The sequence below is a fragment of the Panthera leo genome, chromosome C1, assembly GCF_018350215.1.
Source record: "Panthera leo isolate Ple1 chromosome C1, P.leo_Ple1_pat1.1, whole genome shotgun sequence".
Taxonomy (NCBI): Eukaryota; Metazoa; Chordata; class Mammalia; order Carnivora; family Felidae; genus Panthera; species Panthera leo.
The window spans coordinates 195176513-195197541 of NC_056686.1; the positions used below are offsets into that span (position 1 = coordinate 195176513).

The 21029-nt window shown below is 37.5% G+C and overlaps 1 protein-coding gene across 1 annotated transcript in view; it reads right to left on the minus strand.

Annotated features, from left to right (window-relative positions):
• ERBB4 (erb-b2 receptor tyrosine kinase 4) overlaps window positions 1-21029 on the minus strand; it is a 712433-nt gene that overhangs the window by 44411 nt on the left and 646993 nt on the right. The window contains exon 21 of the mRNA XM_042948704.1: window positions 1709-1864. Within this exon, the coding sequence (XP_042804638.1) occupies window positions 1709-1864 (156 nt within the window). The remainder of the gene's footprint in view (window positions 1-1708; window positions 1865-21029) is intronic.

A 21029-nucleotide genomic window follows, 5' to 3' on the forward strand; every position in this document is an offset into this window, starting at 1 on the left:
GTATTGAAAATACATACCAAAATAGGTATTATATAAAAGGATACGAGAGGATCAGTACCAATCTATTACCACTACAAGAAAAACAACTCACATACCCTGCTGATGATGGGTCAGCAGAGTAAGTTTCAACTAGGAAGGGCAGCATTATATAGCTGAAAATATAATTAGGTTCTACAGAATAAAGATAAACACTTCTACTTTGCAGTTGAAAGCTTAAAACTAAATAGGCCTTTGAAATCATGAGGTTCGCTGCTCACCAAGGTGACATCAAGGTAACTCTATGACAGAATCATGGCATTCAGTGAAAGGGAACAGAAGACACATTGAAAGTAATTTCCCTATGGGCAAGGAGTTAGCTGACTTTATGGACTACGGACATTGTGTTAAAGAAGTAAGTTTAAATCACAGGTGGCTTGATAAAGACTTAATGGTAACTAGGCATTTAAAGCTATAATGAATCTTGCGTTAGACAAATCCTACAGCTGTATGTTCTTAAGACAAGTCAAGTCATGTGATTTATGGACTTCTACTGTGCAATCTTGTAGTGAATTTCAAAGCTGTGGTCTCAAACTGCTGCAATTTGGTAGTAAACAGGCAAAATAGTCTAATAAAATCAAGGAAAGTTCAGGAAATACTACAAACCTTAAGTTTTTTTAAATTTTATTTTCTTTTGTCTTGTGATAAGATTTGAAGATATATAGTTATATAAGATATCATACAAAGTTATATAAAAATCATATACTACATGATACATAAAATCAATGCTAAGCATTTAAAAGCATTGCAAAATATTTATAACATATATTTGGATGGCTCATGATAAATAAGGCACACGATAAATATATTTATATGACACTTTAATAACTTTTTTTGTTAGCAGGAGTTTATACATAGGTTAAGGTTGCATTTGCTTATTTCATTTGGCCTCTCCTGGTCCAAGTTTTGCCACATAAGCTAGGGGGACCTCCAGATGGAGAAGAGATATCCTCACTGTATAGCCAAGGCCAGCAACCTTAGCATCAGGTTAATGAGAAAAACAAGAGCCGGAACTAAGGCATGAGCTGGGACCATATGGCAGGAATACAGTTGTCAGGCAGGGCCTGAGACTAGAGAATCAGAAAAGTAGAAGAGGCAATGGCACTGTTAAAATTCCTGGGACATAGCAGGCTGCATTCTGGTGGAGAGAATCAAAAAATAAATAAAGTAAATTGGCCAATCACATTCTATGATAAAAGCTTAAAAAAATACAACCATATTAAGAGGAATCTGTTGTACCTGGTATAGGAGGATTCGAAGTTAAATAGGATGATGAACTTTCCAGTGAGTTATGGTTCTTGGTACTAGCCAGGTTACTATGAAAGAATGGTTGGGTCTCTCTGTAGTAGCTAGCCCTGCGTTCTTAGGATCAATGAAATAATGTCTATGGCCCTTAAGTGTAATATCTGGATTTCCAAAGGATCCACCCACTTCCCACACTGGATGTGACATAAGGACCACTAGAGATGAATTGTCTTATTTTGGCTAATTTTGAGAAATGGAAGTTGGTTCATATATATGCATTTGACCCTGGGTGGGAGAGAAGGCAAATGGTAGAGTTGAGATTTTATAATCTCTTAACCTCAGGCTTATTGACTTCTTACAACATATAAGGAGATAAAAGGATATCATACTATATTTTCAAGCAATATTGTTCTAAAAAGATACCCACCTTTCCTCCATCAGCATTATACTCTTTTTCATCTCCTTCTAAGAGCCTAGCTAGTCCAAAATCTGTGATTTTCACATGGTTTGGAGATTTCACTAAGACATTTCGGGCTGCCAAATCCCGATGAACAAGCCGTCTTTCCTCCAGGTACATCATTCCCTGAAAAACACCAAGTTCCAAAAAGACAGTTAATGCCTAGGCTTTTCTATTGTCTAAAAAGTAGTTCCTTTGCCTTCAGTTGCAAGTGCTTGATTTCTCTAAGTGAAGCCAGAATCCTGGAATATTTTTCAAAATTACGAAAAACCCAATAAAGGGATAAAAAAGCAAACGGCAAATAGTTTTTGGCCTTTTCCCCTAAAGTCCTGTAAAGAATGAATTACCTGTATGTGAACTAAATGTTAGATCATTTTTTTCCCCAGAGATTTTGTACTCTCTTGCAAACACTTCCATTAGTGAAGTGTACGTGCGTCTCAGCAGATAAGCTAAGAGACCCACACATTTCTAGTTGTTTTCTTCTCAATAACTCCTGCTTGATGTCACTCTCCCCTTACACTTCTCCAAACACACCAATCGTAATTAAAAACAAACAAACAAAAAAAAAAACCCAAAACTTCATATGCAGGTTTAATGGCACCAAAATCACCATCATAGTTTCTATCAAAGCTGAATAATTATATTATTCTTATTAATTAGGCAAAAAATGAATTATACCCCAGAGGCATGAAAAGCCTATACTTTTTTAAAATGGTGTCAATGACAATAGTATTCATTAGAACAACCCGCAAGTGAAATTACATTGTTTATAATGACCCTGATATTAGCCTTTAATATGTTTTCTTCAAAAAACATATAGGGTTATTAAAATAAAATTTATTACTGATTGCCAACAATTTACATATATCCATATATATTCATATGGGGATATATATATATCTCCATAATTCATAAAAGCAATAAATAAAATTGTACTTTGCCAGTAAATAAACTAAGAATCATTAAACATTAGCCTTAACTAAAGGTTGATGAAAAGAAGCAAACTCAGAGGCCTAGATGGGAGCGAACATATTTTTATTCAAGTGTTAGAGGAAATTCTGTATTTGAGGATTTCAGTGGTAAAAAACATTGTCGCTTAAAAACAAATCAGAATTATTATAAAATCATTAAAGCATACTCTCATGCCAATTCCAAATCAAAGCTGTTGGTAGTTAATATCACAATTGCAGGACTTTGAAGGATTAATGGTTTTTGATATCAAAACAAAAGCTGCGGAAAACAGACACATAAATCACACAGGTAAAAAAAAAACAATGAACCATATACTCAGTGTAGTGTAAAGAGAAGATTGCTTCAAACAGCATCGTGAGCCAAACACTATACTATAAATGCCCATTCAACACAACCAGTGGACGTACTGCCTGATATGGTCCAACTAGTCAGTAGTGTATTTGTGTTTTCTGAAATCAGTCCACAACTGAGATTTATAAGGTTTCGTCCTCTTTCCTAAACAGTGTTTTCTCTTCGATTATGCCAACTAATAAATTCCTAGAATAAATTGAATCTGAAAACATATAACCCTTATATGACTAAGGGATCAAAAAATAGATTTATTGTCTTGGAGATAAAGTATTTTTAATTATTTGCCCTTTTAAGAAATGTCCAAAAAAACATTCATCATTATCTTTCCTACCACTTTCATATCAGAATATGGAAAGTGTGTTTGCAACAAGTTAATATTCAGATCCACACACAATGACAGAATACACACTATGTTCCAGGCACTGTGCTGGACATCAGGGAACAAAAAAAGAGTCAGAGAAGATCTATTCATTGCAGGAAGGCAGAGCTGTTAATAAAGTGGGCAGACGTGGAATACAGGCTTGAACGGATCAATGTGACACGTGTAAGGCATTTAAGGAGAGCTGTGTTTTAAGGATCATTTGTAGTATAGCCTAGAAATGTGCACGAGAGGGGAGCCTTCAGAGAGGTCCTGAGGCCTAAGTAATGTTTGAATGATGTCCATCAGTTGGGCAAGATGAGGACAAAATTGCAGTTACAGAGAACACACACAGGGGCACCAATACCACGGTGTACTGGGACAAAGGTAAGTAATTCTGTATTTCTAAATCATTATTCATAAAGGAGGGAGAGTGATGAGTGGTGAGGCTGACAAAGTAAGAAGAGGCTTGATTCAAAAAGGGCCTCTTACGTGTTGTGGTAGATAATCTGTACTTCACTGTGGTGATGCAGAAGTTGTTTGAAAAAGGAGAGTGACACAGTGATCACTGGAGTCTTGCAAAAAAATCACCTGGTGTATAAACAAAGGACTGGACACAAATACAGCAGAAGTCAGGAGCCACTGCCACAATGCAGAAGAGAAGTGATGAGGTGGAAAAGGATGAGAGATAAAGTTTGCAGACTGGCAGTCTGAGCTATATCCAGCTTATATGCAGTTTATATGCGTATATATTTTTGGCCCACACACTGGGAAACTCTCAAACATCCTCTTTAGCTGATTACTGGCTGTACCCCATTGAGGGCACCTCCAGTTGGCCAGGATCCCACCACTCACTATTACTACTCACGAATTCATTTATGATACTCGTCTAGCTCCTCATGTATGATCATCTGAATCTTCAACTAAACTAGTCCACAAGAAATTTCAGGGAGAGAACAATTTCAAGTTACACTTATACAGTAAAGTAACCATCCTGGTAATTGAATAACGAAGAGGAGTATAAATTACAAATGATTCTATTTTCCGACTTTTGTAATTTAGGTGGATAATAATTCCTTTAACTAAATATTATCCTAATGCAAATACACATATATTTCTTCACCATGTGCAAGAATAGTGATATATTCTATACCAATAGGGAGCTAACATTCACCAAGAAGCTTAAGACCCTAATGACATATCCATATTACAAGCCAAACTTCAAAGACTCTATATGTTCTTTGATATTCTATATGCCAAGTCTTAGCAGGTGATAGACTATCCTGAACCTCTGAACCTCAATTCTATTTGTCTTAAAAAAATGTTTTCTTCAACATAATGAAAACTCAATTCAGGGAACCAGATGGTAATTTATGTATAGTTTCCCTCACTCACCTGACCATGATTAAAAGATAAAAACAGAAGCATCTATATCATTACCAAATCATCAAAATACACTTGTATGGTTGCTTTGTAACTATGGAACATCATGGTTATGACTGCTTTTAGATCATTAATTATGACTGCTACCTTAGTTCTACTTTCACACCTGAATTAGAGTGTTGAATCATCTATTGGATTGTTCATGATAGTTTTCTCCACATTGCAATTATTAAGATAGGATTTTCTTGGTGGATGATTTCATTAGAATCACAGTCTCTGTTAGATTCCTTCAAAATAACATCACTCCTTAAATTGGAGCGTGATGCAATTAAGGAGGCAGTTATTAGCAATAGCAGTGACAAAAATAAACTGGATGAAGTCCCTTGAAGTTTGAAGATGATTAAAAAAGAAGGGCCATTCATTATCACTGAAGGGATAATGCTGTGTTGGTTGAAAAGAAACTTACTCTCCCTTGTAGCAATTCCCATGTCTGTGCCATGTCTGCCTGGGTGGAGTACATTATGGGACTATGAACACTGACAATAATGACAGCTAACATTGACTGAGTACTCAGAACACAGCAGAACTAAATGCTTCTACATTGGCAGGTTAACTTAATCCTCTGAGAAGCGTACTGTTTTCATCCCATTTTTTAAAAAAAATTTTTTTAACGTTTATTTATTTTTGAGACAGAGACAGACAAAGCATGAAAGGGGGAGGGTCAGAGAGAGAGGGAGACACAGAATCTGAAACAGGCCCCGGGCTCTGAGCTGTCAGCACACAGCCCGACGCGGGGCTCGAACTCGCAGACTGTGAGATCATGACCTGAGCTGAAGTTGGACACTCAACCGACTGAGCCACCCAGGCGCCCCTCATCCCATTTTAAATACGAGAAAACCAAGTCTCAGAGAGGTCAAGTTACTTCCTCCAAGTCATCTAATGAGTGACAGAACTGGGATTTGGTTCCTGTGGGGTTCTAAAGTCTGCGTTTTTAAGCCTACCCCCTCTCTTGGTGGGTTACAGGGTTGTGTGAGCATGAAGAAATTAATGTACACAATGAAGTCATATGGCTTTAGAAGATCCTAGTTCTTTTGGAACAAAATATTATAAGAGCTTTCTGTGAATTTCAGGGAATAATGCAAGTGACTGACTTGTATTTTTATTTAAAATTCAGCTAAATTATAGAACCTTTTTCTTATTTAGTGGGAATTTGAATCATATAAATTGGAAACTTAATTCTTGCTTTGACCACAGGATATGAAGGATGGTGGAGTTGGTCTGAGTGCAGATTCTGGGGTCAATCACCTGGATTGAACCCCAACTCTGCCATGTTCTGCTGTGTGACGCTGACAAGTTAATTAACCTGGCACTCACCTTCATCTCTAAAATGGCCATAATAGCACCTATACCACAGATTGTTGTAAAGATAAAATGAGTTAATACATGTAAGGAGCTTAAATCGTAACTCCCATATAGTAAGGGCAGGGCATGCAAGCTTTTATTACTGTTCTACAGATAAATATCAACAGTCATAGTGTGAACAAGAATAACTTACCCTCATTAACTTGAATTGCTTATTCCAGAAAATCTGTGAATCCCAACTAATATATCACAGTAGGCGCTCAATAAATGTTTACAAATGGTGATATATATACCCCCAACCAATCCATCATGATTAATGCGTGGATACAAATTCCAAATAATTACTGTTCAAAGTATTATTTTAGTAATGATTCACCTGAGGATGCTGTCATATAAAGAGAAGAAAAAAACAGGGAATCTACTGAGAGATTTGGTGCCCTCCATGAATACATCACAGAATTAGGATCTTAGTGAAGTTGAAGGTAATTAATAAGATAGGTTGGAGAGTTTTCCATGTTGCAGGAAGGGTGAATAAAATAGTCCACTTGTACCGGAGTGTGTGTCTTTCATCAGCACTGACGGGAGTTTTCTGTAGACATGTTTTAGGGGCATTTTGTCTACTTCTAGATCCAGGTGCTATAAGTCTGATTTTTACTCAAACTATTCAGAATTTACCATTATCCAAACCATTCAGTATTTTACCATTTTTCATACTTGCTCTATATGCTGTAATGAGTTTTCTTACTCATTTTATGTTTTGCTTATACCTCTCAAAAGGTGTTTAATAAATACAAACCTGATTCTGACTTTCAGAAATGCACTTTAATACCAAATCCGAGGATAATTTTATTACAATTGAGTTGAAAGTTTTAATCTCTGGTTAAAATCGACTCATCTAAACTGCTCTGTGGAAACAAAAATATCAGTGACTGACTTAATTTTAAAATAACAGTATTGACGGACACCTGGCAATGACCTTCTTCTCAATATTATATTTGAATCACAACTGTCTAGCAAAAATGCATTATTTCTATGTTTTAATCCAATGTGAAAATGTATTCTGCCCAGCTGCAGGAAGCTAACACAAGTCAAGAGAGACCAGACTATTTTTGACAATAAATATTTGCTTCCCATATATAGGACATGTGACACTTTCATCAAACATGTGTGGAGCTAAAAATTTCAAGCTGCAGTCAGCTTTCACAGGCATTAATCTCTGGAGTTAGCAAGAGTACACTTTTTTCCTGTTTTCATTCTAATAACCTCAAGCTTTTTTAATAACACAGGAAGCTTCAGGAAAGCTAGCCGCAAATGAAAATCACTCCTCTTTTCTACTTTTCCTTCTAAAAGCAATTCTATGCCTGAGGGGGGAAAAATTCAACTATAATGCTCTCTGTTAGGGCTAAAGATATGAGCATGTTCAAGGGAAGAAAGGAGCCTTTCTGGATGAAGTAACTGACTTTATCCAAATAGCTCATGAAGGGAGACTAAGGGGGCTCATAATTAAATAAACTGAGAAGCCTTTTCAACTAGCAAAAGCTTGTTCATGGCAGCGGAGAAAGAACACAGAACTGAATGTTGGAGTCAGAAGTCCCAGACACGCTGCTCACTAGGTTTTTGACCTCAGATACTCATTTCACTTCTCCTATAAAAGTGACAGATTGGCCTAAATGATCTCTGAGGTGTCCTCCAGCTTTAAATTTTTATTCCATGATAGATGGAATTGTACAATAGATCTATATAAAATACTAAATTGTGGGCCAATAAAAGACACACAGAATAGTAAAGAAAGATGTAGACTAGGTGCCTTCCTTCAAATGTTTAGCAAGAGCCATGAATATGTTTTAGTAAAAGTCAGCTTCATGCATCCAATGTTTAAAATAACAGACTTTAGAAATAAACCCCAGCTCTTACTAGGTCTGTGTCCTTGGTCAATTTATTTGTGCGTTTCAATTTCCTTATCCATCAAATGGGGACAATAATAGTATGTACACTGAAGATTGTCTTCAGGAATCAGTGTCCTCATGTTTGTAAAAACACCTAGAACATTCAATATTCTAAGATACTATGCGTTTTCTAAATAAGTAACCTCTAATTGTATTGAAAATACAATTTGACTACTTAAGAGAAAGAAAAGGTACTCAGTACTGTTAGGCAAAGTAACTTTTCTTTCTCACTCTATTTGTCCCCAGATGTTCTCCTACTATTCTTCTCAGAGGAAGAAAAGCAGATTCACATGGCTCTCCTAAACTAGCCTGGAGTTAATAGTCATGGTTAATTCTTACATCTTCCAATTGCACTGATGATCTTTACGAAATGTGATTAGGCTGCAGTTCTTATGGAGATTTTGAAATACTGAGGGCTAAATTTATATGAGTTTAATAATGTGCAATGAAAACAATATGTGTTGATATTTGAAATGTGTTTATCAAATATCCCCAATAATATATTTGAGTGGGTGTTTGTGTCACACACACACACACACACACACACACACACACACACACACACATCTAGGAGGTGCTGTGGTGTATCGTCCAGAAACTTCTTCAGGACCAGCGGACTCCCACTGTCAGCTTCTGGGAGTGTTGGCTGCTTGTCGCTCTCATCTCAGCTACATCATTTTGGTTGCCTTGATACCCCCACCCCAACTGCTGCTTTGCTGGGGTTTTCATCCTCTCACAGAGTCAACCCACATCCAACAACTGGCTGATGCAGTTGCAAAGTCCATCCACGCTTGGACAACTATGAAAAACTATGCAAGTTCCAGGGCTTTCTCCTAAGATTGGGTGAGATCTCTGTCATGATTTCACCATGGCTCAACTTTTTCCTCTAACCTAATATTTTTCATGGCTTTACAGGGGTTGCTCCTGAGAACACTTGCCAAAAAAACTTCCTGCATGAAAATCTGTCTCAGACACTGTTTTCTAGGAGCCAACTCAAGGCAATATCTGTGGGTTTTGTCTTTGGTTTCTTTTAGGATCTCAGATTCACAGAATTTTGAGTTACTCATATTCCATAATCCATGAGTGTGATTATCATTGCTCCCCTATATCTTCCACCCCCATCCCATTCTCCTATCCATCATAAGTGTTCACAACGTTTTTTCCCCATGCACATCCTTCCAATCCATCCATGTTTATTTGTCTTTACTTATTTTTAAATTGGTGTGTATTATTTTAACACATAAATAGTATTGTGCATTAAATAAAAACATGTTTTACTCATCATACGTTTTTAGATTCAAGCATAATGCTAAACAAAATCCAGTTCACTACTCCTTGTCATTGAATTAAATTATATCCACACATAAACACATACACATATATAACACAGGCAAACACTCTCAATTTATTGTCTATTCCACACTGGGTGGGCACTAAACTTACCTCCATCTCTTTGACACTACAAACAAGACTACATTTAACACTAACACCATGTGGAAATGATATAAATTTGCTTCACAATATAACAAAAAATCTGTTCAGTACTAATTTTAGTGTAGGAGAATCTAGACAAACAATAATAGTGATAGTCACTCTGGAAAATGGAACATGTAGTTTTTTGTTAAGGGAGCACTGAAATGGTATGAGGAATACAATATAACTATGCATGTTAACACTTCCTATATTTGTAGGTAAAAACTAGCTAACCTTTATTTAAGCACTCCATGCCAGAGGACTGTTTTAGTGGAGCTCACAAGAACCCAAAGAGATCTGTACTACTACTATTTCCATTTTAAGATGATGAAACTGATGCACAGAGAAATAATAAAATAACTTGCCCAAAGGTGACAGTGCAAGATTTGACTGTAGGCAGCTTGGCTCTAGAGGCAACAAATTTAACTATTACATTATATGACCATATACATACAACTATAGTCAATAGACTATAAAACCATATATGAAACTAACAAAGACAGGATATATAACTGAATAATTGTTTTGTAAACAATGGGTGCTCTAAAATCAAGGAAGAGAAGATTCTTATACCTAATAAACAAATCTCTTTAGTTTTGCTGGGATCCCCTAGAATGAATGCTGCCTCCAGACACAGTTGCATTGCCTACTTGTTATTCACTACGTATTCCGCAATTTGAAGATTGCCTGACAGTTAACTATTACTCAATAGATGTTTGTAGTTGGATTAAATGAACAATAATACCAAAATCTTGTAAGCCTGTTCAGGCAGTAGCAATTTTTTCTTTGCAGCGTAGGTGGGGCAAGTTTAAAAGTCTGCAATATTTAGGATAGGTGGAAGGAAGCCAGACTTTCAGCACTCTGGCCAAACCCCAGCTGGTGATATTAGCATACCAAGGGGAACGAATGAAGACAACATTTACAGATTCCCGAGGCTGGCTGGGAAAACAAAATTTTTCTTCTGGTTCTCTACATTCTCTTCAGATATTTCTCCAGAAATTTCATTTACCACCCTTCACAAGCTTTTGGAAATTTCCATTGCAAGAATGTGCAGGATAGTCTGCTTGGGATTCCAGAGTGTCTTACAGAAATGAAATAATAATAAAGAAACAAAAAAGTAAGTTAAAAAGCACGTGTGAGGGGCGCCTGGGTGGCTCAGTCGGTTAAGCATCCGACTTCAGCTCAGGTCACGATCTCGCGGTCCATGAGTTCGAGCCCCACGTCAGGCTCTGGGCTGATGGCTTAGAGCCTGGAGACTGTTTCGGATTCTGTGTCTCCATCTCTCTCTGCCCCTCCCCCATTCATGCTCTGTCTCTCTCTGTCTCAAAAATAAATAAACGTTAAAAAAAAATTTAAAAAAAAAAGCATGTGTGAGAAGTCACTGCTTCCCTACCAAATGAATAATGGGTCAAAAAGCTCATCTGCCTGGATCAAGAGAATACTAAACATGCTATAGGTTTTCCTCCTCACTGACCTCTTGCCAATATGATTACAAGGACAGAAGTGAATTGTATAGTGTCCACGCTCTCTCAGAAAAGTATACTTAAAATGGATTACTTCTGCTCCTTAGGCAGCCGATCAATAAAGATGTGGATTGCAATGAGAACCGTGATGTCTGTGGGCTATAGTAGTTATCCTCTGTGCCTCTTTAGAAATTAATTAAAAATCAATGAAGTGTGCAAACTATTAATACAGCAACCTCTAGATTAACAGATCAAAGCTGAGCCTTTCTCTGAGAATTCATATTGTGCAAATACATTCAGACACTATAGGGAGGAGGTTGAGTGTCTGACGCCTTTGTTATAATTGAGCATAAGCAAATCATTCCTAATATTCTTTAGTTTCATAGAGTCTCATGCCACTGACTGAAAACCATAAAGTTCAGTAGGTGGGAACATGTACATACAACTTCCCTTCTTAAGACAATTACATCAATGTTAGGAGCTATACTTATTAAAAAGCAAACTGCCATCATACAGAACTAAAAATTTCCAATAACTATTTTCTTAAGTGTGGCTTACTCATCTATGAGTTCAAGCAGTTGAGTTTATTTATAGTTGCTGAATATTTTTAAATAAGTGTCTTCCTGTGAAAAAATGTGACATTTCTAGAACACTAAAAGCTCTCATGTGATCTGAGCCAATTTTTTTGTCCACATATGATGTATCATTCAATTCAGTTCTGCCTCTGTCTTATTTGGATGCCAGTGGACCTGGCCCATTTATACATATGCTTCCCCAGCACATGTAAAACTCATATACTCCTCTCTGGAAGTCACTGAGATACTTCCATCTGCCTGCTCTGACCAGTGCTCCTCTTGCTCGGGTTCTTTTCTCTTTAAAATTCTGAGAAGGATTGGAACCACAGCTTTAAGTTTTCATTTCAATCTCCTACAGTTGATTTGGAAGCCCATTTTGATGCATTTCCTCTGTTTCAAACTTTGCACTCTCCCTCCAACAGAATGCTAGGGCTTTGTCTTTAGTCTCTGCCTAAGGACATAAGAGAATAAGATGCCTGATTTTTGTCTTGGCTCATCTTTTTTTTAAATTTTTTTTAATGTTTAGTTTTGAGAGAGAGAGAGAGAGAGAGAGCGTGCCAGGGAAAAGCAGAGAGAGAGAGACACACACACAGAATCTGAAACAGGCTCTGAGCTGTCAGCAAACAGCCCAGTGTGGGGCTCAGACTCACAAAATGGGAAATCATGACCTGAGCTGAAGTCAGATGCTTAACCAACTGAACCACCCAGGTGCCCCTGCCTTGGCTTACGTTCTAGCCCAAGATGACCATAAATGTATCAGATAACACATAATTATAAAAGGAGAATAGTTTATCTCTAAACTGGCAACACGTAGGGGCGCCTGGGTGGCTCAGTTGGTTGGGCGGCCAACTTCGGCTAAGGTCGTGATCTCGCAGTCCATGAGTTCGAGCCCTGCGTCGGGCTCTGTGCTGACAGCTCAGAGCCTGAAGCCTGTTTCGGATTCTGTGTCTCCCTCTCTCTGACCCTCTCCCATTCATGCTCTGTCTCTCTCTGTCTCAAAAAAAATAAATAAACGTTAAACTGGCAACACGTTGTCATCTGAGTTTTTGTTGTTTTAAAGTTTGGGGGTGTCATAGTCATAACACAAACCTCGCTGTTTCTTGGCCCAACCTGCCTGCAGAGTACCTGTAGCCATTTGCCCCTTAGAAGCTATTTCCAGATATTTGTGGGGTTCCCCAGTGAGCCTCACTGATGTTCGTGAATACTTCCTTGGTTATTTTCCTCAGGGCTCTGCATTCTTTAAACCTTCAGCTGGAGCTGCTGTGGAAATGTTACTGCCCCTCTAGTGGTGTCTGTCTCTCGGTGCTTGAGAAGTTGGAGCTTATGATAATTGAAAACAGTGAATGACGCCCTTCCAGCTTCCTCACCCGTGAGAACCTTGCGATCTTCCATACTGCCTTAGCGAAGAGTTCTATGCACTTCTGAACATGTGCCATAATTTGCCCCCAGCGACATTAATTTCTATTCTTGAGAATAGTCTTGAGAGTATCTGAGACCCTAGTCTCAGATAGTTCCCTTAAAAACTTCTTCCATGACTTAGCTCCTGACTCCATAAAGGCTCAGACTTAGTCCAAGACATAGGAGGGAAGACTAATGCATCCCTCTTTAATTCTCCTCTTGGACCCCATGCACTTTCCATCATTTCCTCATTTTCCACTACCCCCCCCCCCAATACATGTGCACATGCGCACACACTCTGTCATGTGCATGTGCAACTGCCTCTTTTATCCTATAACTGAAAAAAGTCTCCAAGCAACTTGACCCTGTCACTCTAGCTTCTTTTCTAGGGATTCCTCAGCTGGAACTCCATGGCTCAAACCAACCGGAAAATTCTGTTGGCTCTTTTGTCTTTGCACTTATTCCTCCCTTCACCTGGAACAGCCCCTCACCACACACTGCTACACTCCTCCTAGTATGCTTCAGATACAGATTTGGGTAGATCTAATACTGTCTTAGATTACAAATCAGCTCTCATTTCCTCCAAACAGTCTTCCCTCACTCCCAAGGAGATTATGTCCCTCTATTGTATGACCTAGTAATGTCCCATTTTCTCTATCTATTTATCTATCTATCATCTATCTATCACCTATCTATCTTCTATCATCTATCTAAAACTAAACCCTGACATTAGCAAGCATTGTGTAAAATAACTTTTTGTGTAAGGCTAAATCAAGGTTACTTTATTTATAAAGCAGAAGTAACATAAATTTTTATTTATAAATTAGGCTGCATCTTCTGCGTTCAAGCTTTAGAAATACTGTGTTGCATATTATACAATCTTAGTTTCAGGTGAATAATAGAAGAAGACTCGAAAACATCTGGTTCCCAATTGAACACTCATGTACTAAACTGATTAGTTTGTAAGATTATTTTTAAGAGAAACACCGAAGGGAGGGATGGGAGTAGAAAGTTGTGTTTTGGCTTGTTCAAGTCTTAAAAGTTAAAGTTTTAATCTGACCACTTTTCACTTTTTTGCTTTAAACCCTTATGAATCCTTAACTGCCTGAAGCTGAAAACAGTGTACTCCTGCTGAGATGACTTAACTCAATTTGATCCTTCTCACATTTACCAATCCCATCACATTGTAGACAATCAATAAATACTGGTCAATTGATTGATATCCCCCTCTGTCCTCCATCTATTCATCCATATGCCTTCTACTGCCTTTGAATCACCAGGTAAGGAGAAACGGAATTCCCAGTAATAATAAAAATACTTACAAAACACATAGTCTTATAACAATTAAAACTAAAGGAAGAAGAAAGAGGAAAATAAATATTTAATATTACTGGAAACAATTTTGTATTGTTAGTGATTATTCTTATTATATATCATCCCTTTGCTCTTTTTTCTAAGATATTAAATATCTGCTAATTTTCCAGCTTCCTTGCATATGTATTACAGGTTGAGTAGTGAATATTTTGACTTCTGGAAAATTTTGGGGTTTTGTGCTACATGCTACCTGTTTTTCTATAAGGTAGGGAAATTGAGGCGCTGCTCATGCACACTGCCAAAGTTGTGTGTGAAAGTTGCCCTTTTCATTCGCTCTTCTCTCCAGTTCACAGATTTATGAAGTTAATACTTCACATGGAAAAAAATCTGCAGATACACATCACACAAGCCATGCTCTAAAGAGTCATTCTCAGCCCATTCCTGTTCATCTCTGACAGCTGAGTACAGTATGCGTGTCAGCTCTCAAATACGACTTCCCAGGCTTCAGTATTAACTCAACCACTCTAAATGCAACTGTCTGCGTCACCTTTGCCATGTCAGTTAGCTTCTCAGTTTGCCAGTATCTTCATTCACAAGGTGGAGATAATAATATAATAGCACATTTCTCATAAGCTTATTATGAAAATTAAATGAGCTTGGTGCATGTAAAATTCTTAGCACAGTGCCTGGTCTGTAGTAAGCACTCAACATTGTTAGTTATTGCCACTGCCCCATTCATCTAGCATCTTGCATTAGAGATGATTCTTATTTTTCAAAATTTTAGCTTTTTTTTTAAATTTTTTTTAAAGTTTTATTCATTTTTGAGACAGGGAGAGACAGAGCATGAACAGGGGAGGGTCAGAGAGAGGGAGACACAGAATCTGAAACAGGCTCCAGGCTCTGAGCTGTCAGCACAGAGCCCGATGTGGGGCTCGAACTCACGGACTGTGAGATCATGACCTGAGCTGAAGTCGGCCGCTTAACCGACTGAGCCACCCAGGCGCCCCTGAAAATTTTAGCTTTTGAGCAACTTATCATTTTCTCAGACATTCTCAAACAGACTTTTATACTTAGGATACAAAAGATCATCTATCAACCAACAACTGCATGTCTTGGTATTGCCATCATTCATACAACAGTTTGACTTCAACAAAACTTTGTTTTGTGCCTGTACACTTTTCTTTCTTCATATAATTATCTTAACGACACTTCATTTTGATGTTCAAAAGAAAATAGGGTGGAAAATAAAAGTGATATGAAAAATTTTCTCATGAAACTAATAAAATTAAGACAAATAGAGAAATCATTAAGGATGTTGGAATTAGCATGTCTTCAACAACTACGGTATGTATATTCATTGAACTTAAGCTAAATAATTGTATATTATTTTTTAAAACAAGAAAAATAAAGTACATGGAGAAAGGGCTGTAAATACTTCACTATGCATGAGAGGTAAAGATAAAGAAAAATTCAATATTTTATGATACTCTCAAGCTATCTACAATTGAATTCCAGCTATAATATGTAGATCTATTGTTTACGTTTAAGATTTCTACTTTTGCCTTTTTTATGAATAATTACGTATGAAAATTGCGGCTACCTTATATTTGTATATATGTATGCATATTCCATTAGGTCATAGGCTACTAAAAAGAATACAAAAAAAGACTAAGTATTATTTATTTTCTCTTGATACTTTTTAAAAAAGTGTTTATTTATTTTTGAGAGAGAGATAGTGAGTGTGAGGGGAGGGGCAGAGAGAGAGGAAGACAGAGAATCCAAGGCAGGCTCGGAGCTGTCAGCACAGAGCCCAATGTGGGGCTCAAAGTCACTAACAGTGAGATCATGACCTGAGATAAAATCAAGAGACGAAGGCTTAACCAACTGAGCCACCCAGGCACCCAACTCTCTTGATGCTTTTCTAGCTTATTATGCATACAATATTTTTTGAGTATACAATTCATTCTACATATAGTTGAACAGGATAAAAAAAAGTTTCCTTGTGGTTTCCTGTCTCACATTTAGGTCTTTCATCCATTTTGAATTTATTTTTGTGTGTGGCATAAGAAAGTGGTCCAGTTTCATTCTTCTGCATGTTGCTGTCCAGTTCTCCCAGCACCGTTTGCTAAAGAGACTGTCTTTTTTCCATTGGCTACTCTTTCCAGCTTTGTCAAAGATTAGTTAGCTACATATTTGTGGATCCATTTTTGGGTCCTCTATTCTATTCCATTGATCTATGTGTCTGTTTTTGTGCCCATACCATACTGTTTTGATGATTATAACTTTGTAATACAGGTTAAAGTCTGGGATTGTGATGACTCCAGCTTTGGGTTTAAACAGTGTGGACGTTATTCAAAAAATTAAAAATAGAACTATCCTACAAACCAACAATTGCACTACTAGATATTTACCCAAAGGATACAAAAATGCTGATTCAAAGGGGCACATGCACCCCAATGTTTATAGCAGTGTTATCAACAATAGCTAAATTATGGCAAAAGCCCAAATGTCCATCAACTGATGAATGAATTAAGAAATTAAGAAAATGTGGTATATATATGTGTATATATATATATATATATATATATATATATATATACACGCACACACACACATATATATATGTATATATATATATATATATATATATATATATATATACACAGTGGAACACTACTTGGCAATTAAAATGAATCAAATATTGCCATTTGCAACGTGGATTGAACTGGAGGGTATTATGCTAAGCCAAATAAGTCAGTCGGAGAAAGACAGTTATCATATGATTTCACTCATATGTGGAATTTGGGAAACTTAACAGGTGATCATGGAGAAGAGAAGGAAAAAATAAGATAAAAAACAGAGAGGGAGGCAAACCATAAGAGACTCTTAAATACAGAGAAAAAATTGAGTGTTGATGGGGGTGGGTGGGTGTAGGGGTGTGTTAATGGGTGATGGGCATCAATGAGGGCATTTTTGGGATGATCACTGGGTTCTACTCCTGAAGCCAAGACTACACCGTATGTTAACTAACTTGAGAATAAAAAAATTAAAAAAAAAGTTCCCTTGTGTCTCTCAACAATCATCTATTGAATAGCTGTTATGTACCACTGGGCACTCTGCTGATACTTTTTACATATAGTTGTTCATTCTAGTGTGAGATATATACACGGACACCATAGAAAATGTAAAGAAAATGTTCTGAAAGTACAGAAAAGGGGGAATGTGACACTTTCTGTGTTGTTACAGAAAGTCTCACAGAAAAGGTGGAATTTGAGCTTGATATTAAATGAAAAATAGGTCTTTAAATTTTTGGCTATAATATATAGTAAGACTATTCTAGACACGATACAAAGCATTAAAAAAAAGTAACAATAAAACAAAACACAGAGTCCTAAAAGGTAATAGTATGCTTGGAAAAAAATACAAGAAGTTCTATGAGGATGGGACATAAGTTGACAAAAGCTAGAAGTGCCACGATTGTCCAATTTAATTGTAACTACCTGATATGAGGTACAGAGAAGCCATCCAAAGTTTTGATGAAACAAGCTAGTGTGATCAGATCTGGCAGCTGAGTGAAGAATACACAAGGATGAAAGAGATTGGAAAGAATCAAGGAGATTGATTAGGATATGAAATACTAGCCCATATAATGATGGTTGAGGGTTTCAGTAAGGCAGTAACTTGGAGAGTTAATTTTGGATTGAGAGCAGCAAATAAAGATGGGAGCTTATCACTGATAATAAAATCATAAGACAGGGTGAGAGAATTCAGTTTTTCCAGATCAAATTCAGGAGAAACATCATTGTTAACTGAAAGGCTAAGAGGGAAAAAAAAAAAGGTAAAGTGACTAAAAGTAAAGGTCAGATTTAAAGAAAAAGAAAAAGGATAGACTAGTATTGGGGAGGTGGAGAGGAATTGAGAGAATTTCAAGGTGAAGTTGGGGACAGTGCCAAGTGCAATAGAGGGTCAAAAAAGGATAACTGAATGGAGACTCTTGAGTTTAGGAAATGGAAATACTGGTGTATTAGTCATCTTAGAAAAAAGACCATTCTGCCCATGGCCCCTCAAAGTTCATGTCCTTTTGATGTGCAAAATCCATTCATCCATCCCAACAGTGCTCAAAATTGTTCCAGCATCAGTTCTAAACTCCAACATCTTAAACCTCATCTGAGTATTATTTAAGATATGGATGAGACCCTAGGTATTATTCATCCTGAGGCGAAACTCCTCTCCATCTATTGACCTGTGAAACCAGACAAGTTATATGCTACCAAAACACAAAGGGGGTTAGGATAGGATAGATATTCTAATTCCAAAAGGGAGAAATAGGAAAGAAGGAAAGGGTGATGTATCTCAAACCTTGCAAGCTGAATTTCATCAGCTCTTAAGCTCACAAATAGTCTTTGGTTCAATGATCTGCCTTTAGGATCCATAGGGGTGGTGGCCCTATCTCCAAAGCAGAGTTGGGAAGGGTCCTACCTCATTCCCATGGCTCCACAGGGTAGTCTATCCCTGTGGCTTTGGACATAGACTATCTGACCTGTGAAAACCAAGACGGACCTGATAACTTCTGAAATGATTTGGTGGGCATTTTTCCCTCTTAAAGAAGAATGCACGTTCACGGCCAAATATCTCCATTACTCTGAGGAACTGCTTGCAAAATCCAACAGCCTTTCTTCATTTTGTCCTGTATCCATCCCTTTAGCTCATATTGGAAATGTTTCAGCTCATATAATCTCATGAACTCTTTATTGAGTAGTACTCTAGCCGTACCCCTGGTGTTCACAACAGAACATACTTTGTTAATTTTTTAAATATGAGTGGGCTGAAATTTTTCCATATCTTCAAGTTTTGGTTAGTTTTTGCTTCTTCAATTCATTTCTCTCCTTTCACACTTTATTATAAGCAGTCAGGAGGGATCAAGCTTCTCCTTCAACACTTTGCTTATTCTCAGCTAACTATCAAATTTTATCATTCACAAGGTCTGCCTTCCACAAAACACTAGGACACAAACAATTCAGCCAAATTCTTTGCCACTTTATAACAAGGATCACCTTTGCTCTAGTCTCCAGCAACATATTCCTCATTTCCATCTAGGGTCTTACCAGAATCACTCTTAAAAATTATATTTTTCACATGCATCTGAAAACTCTTCCAGCCTCTACATATTACCCAATTCCAAAGCTGCTTCCACATGTTCAGATATTTGTGACAACAGTACCCCATTCTTTGTATCAAAATCTGTATTAGTCATCTCAGGGGGGCATAACAAAATACTGTAGATTAGGTGGTTTACAAAACAGAAACATTTCTCACAGCTCTGGAGACTGGTAAATTCAAGAACGGGTGCCAGCCAATTCAGTTACCTAGGGAGGGCTCTATTCTTGGCTTTCAGATGGCCACCTTCTTACTGTGTCCTCACAAGATGGAAAGAGAGAGAGGAAGACAGCCCTGTAGTGTCTCCTGCTGCTTCTAAGAAAAGGAAGATCCCTCTCTGCCCCAACAATAATGTATTAACCACTGCCTGCAGCTAGTGAGGAAATGTCACAACCTTGAACTCTTCCTCTCCAATAAATTTTTGTTCAAAACAACTTTCCCTACGTTCCTCCAAAAACCTAATAAAAGCTGACCTTTCCTTTTTTCCTTCAGGATTGCCTAGGATTCACTACAGGTTGCTTCTGCCTAGTTGCAATCTCTCTGCTATTCCCACATAAACTCATTTTTTTTCTTTTACTTAAATAAAATTTTTCTTTGATCTGTTTAAAGTTAACAGGCTTCAGCATACACTTTAGGGGATACAATCAGTCCATAGCAATTGGTCACCTTGGTGAAGGTCACTAGACTGCAGTACACTCGGGTAAACAAGGTTTTGAGGAACTCTGGTCAACAAAAAATTGTGCTCCTTTTAAAAGTATGTGGATAAATAGGCAGTCACTTTAGGAAGAGGAAGCAAGTTTGAGGCCATTCATCTACCACCCCTGGAGAACTGGTACGTAAGATGCATGAGAGAAGGCAGTGAGTCAGGAGAGGTTGATGATATAGGATAAGAAGAAATACTGCAGCTGTGATGGGATCAAGAGTGTAGGTAAAAGGTAGGCTCTGTAAAGGAAGAAAGGCAATGCTTTCTCTGAATCAGCAATGAAGGAAAAGCTGGAAGCTGGAGAAGAGCAACAGTGCAGAAGTTCATACCCTTCTATCATTATTTTCTTTGGTAAATTAGGAAGCAGTAACACATGCTGAGAATGAAAGAAAATTTGAGACAGAGAGAAAGGTTTGAAATGGCCCAAAGGAGAACATTCTCAGAGTTTGCTGTGTGAACCAGCAAGCAGGCATCCATGGAGAATGGGAAAGAAACCTCACATATCAGGGTGAAGATCACCACACATATTGAGGGGCAATATCAGATGGAAATCATAAGCTTGTAATTGTATTAACTGGCTTGGGTATTTTATTGTCCTAAGAAGCAGAGAAAGAGAGTAATTGGATATATTTGGGTTCATCCAGGGAAAGGTATTATCAAGGAAGTGAGACAGGAAGACAGAGATCAGGACAAATAAGCCAACAAAACCTTTGTAAAAATACATGGATGTTAGAAAAACTCATAGAAACTCAGAGTGATTTCTGGACATTAGCATGTGTCTTATAGTTTCTTCTACAAAGGCTTTACTATCACCAACAAACACATAGGCCACAAAA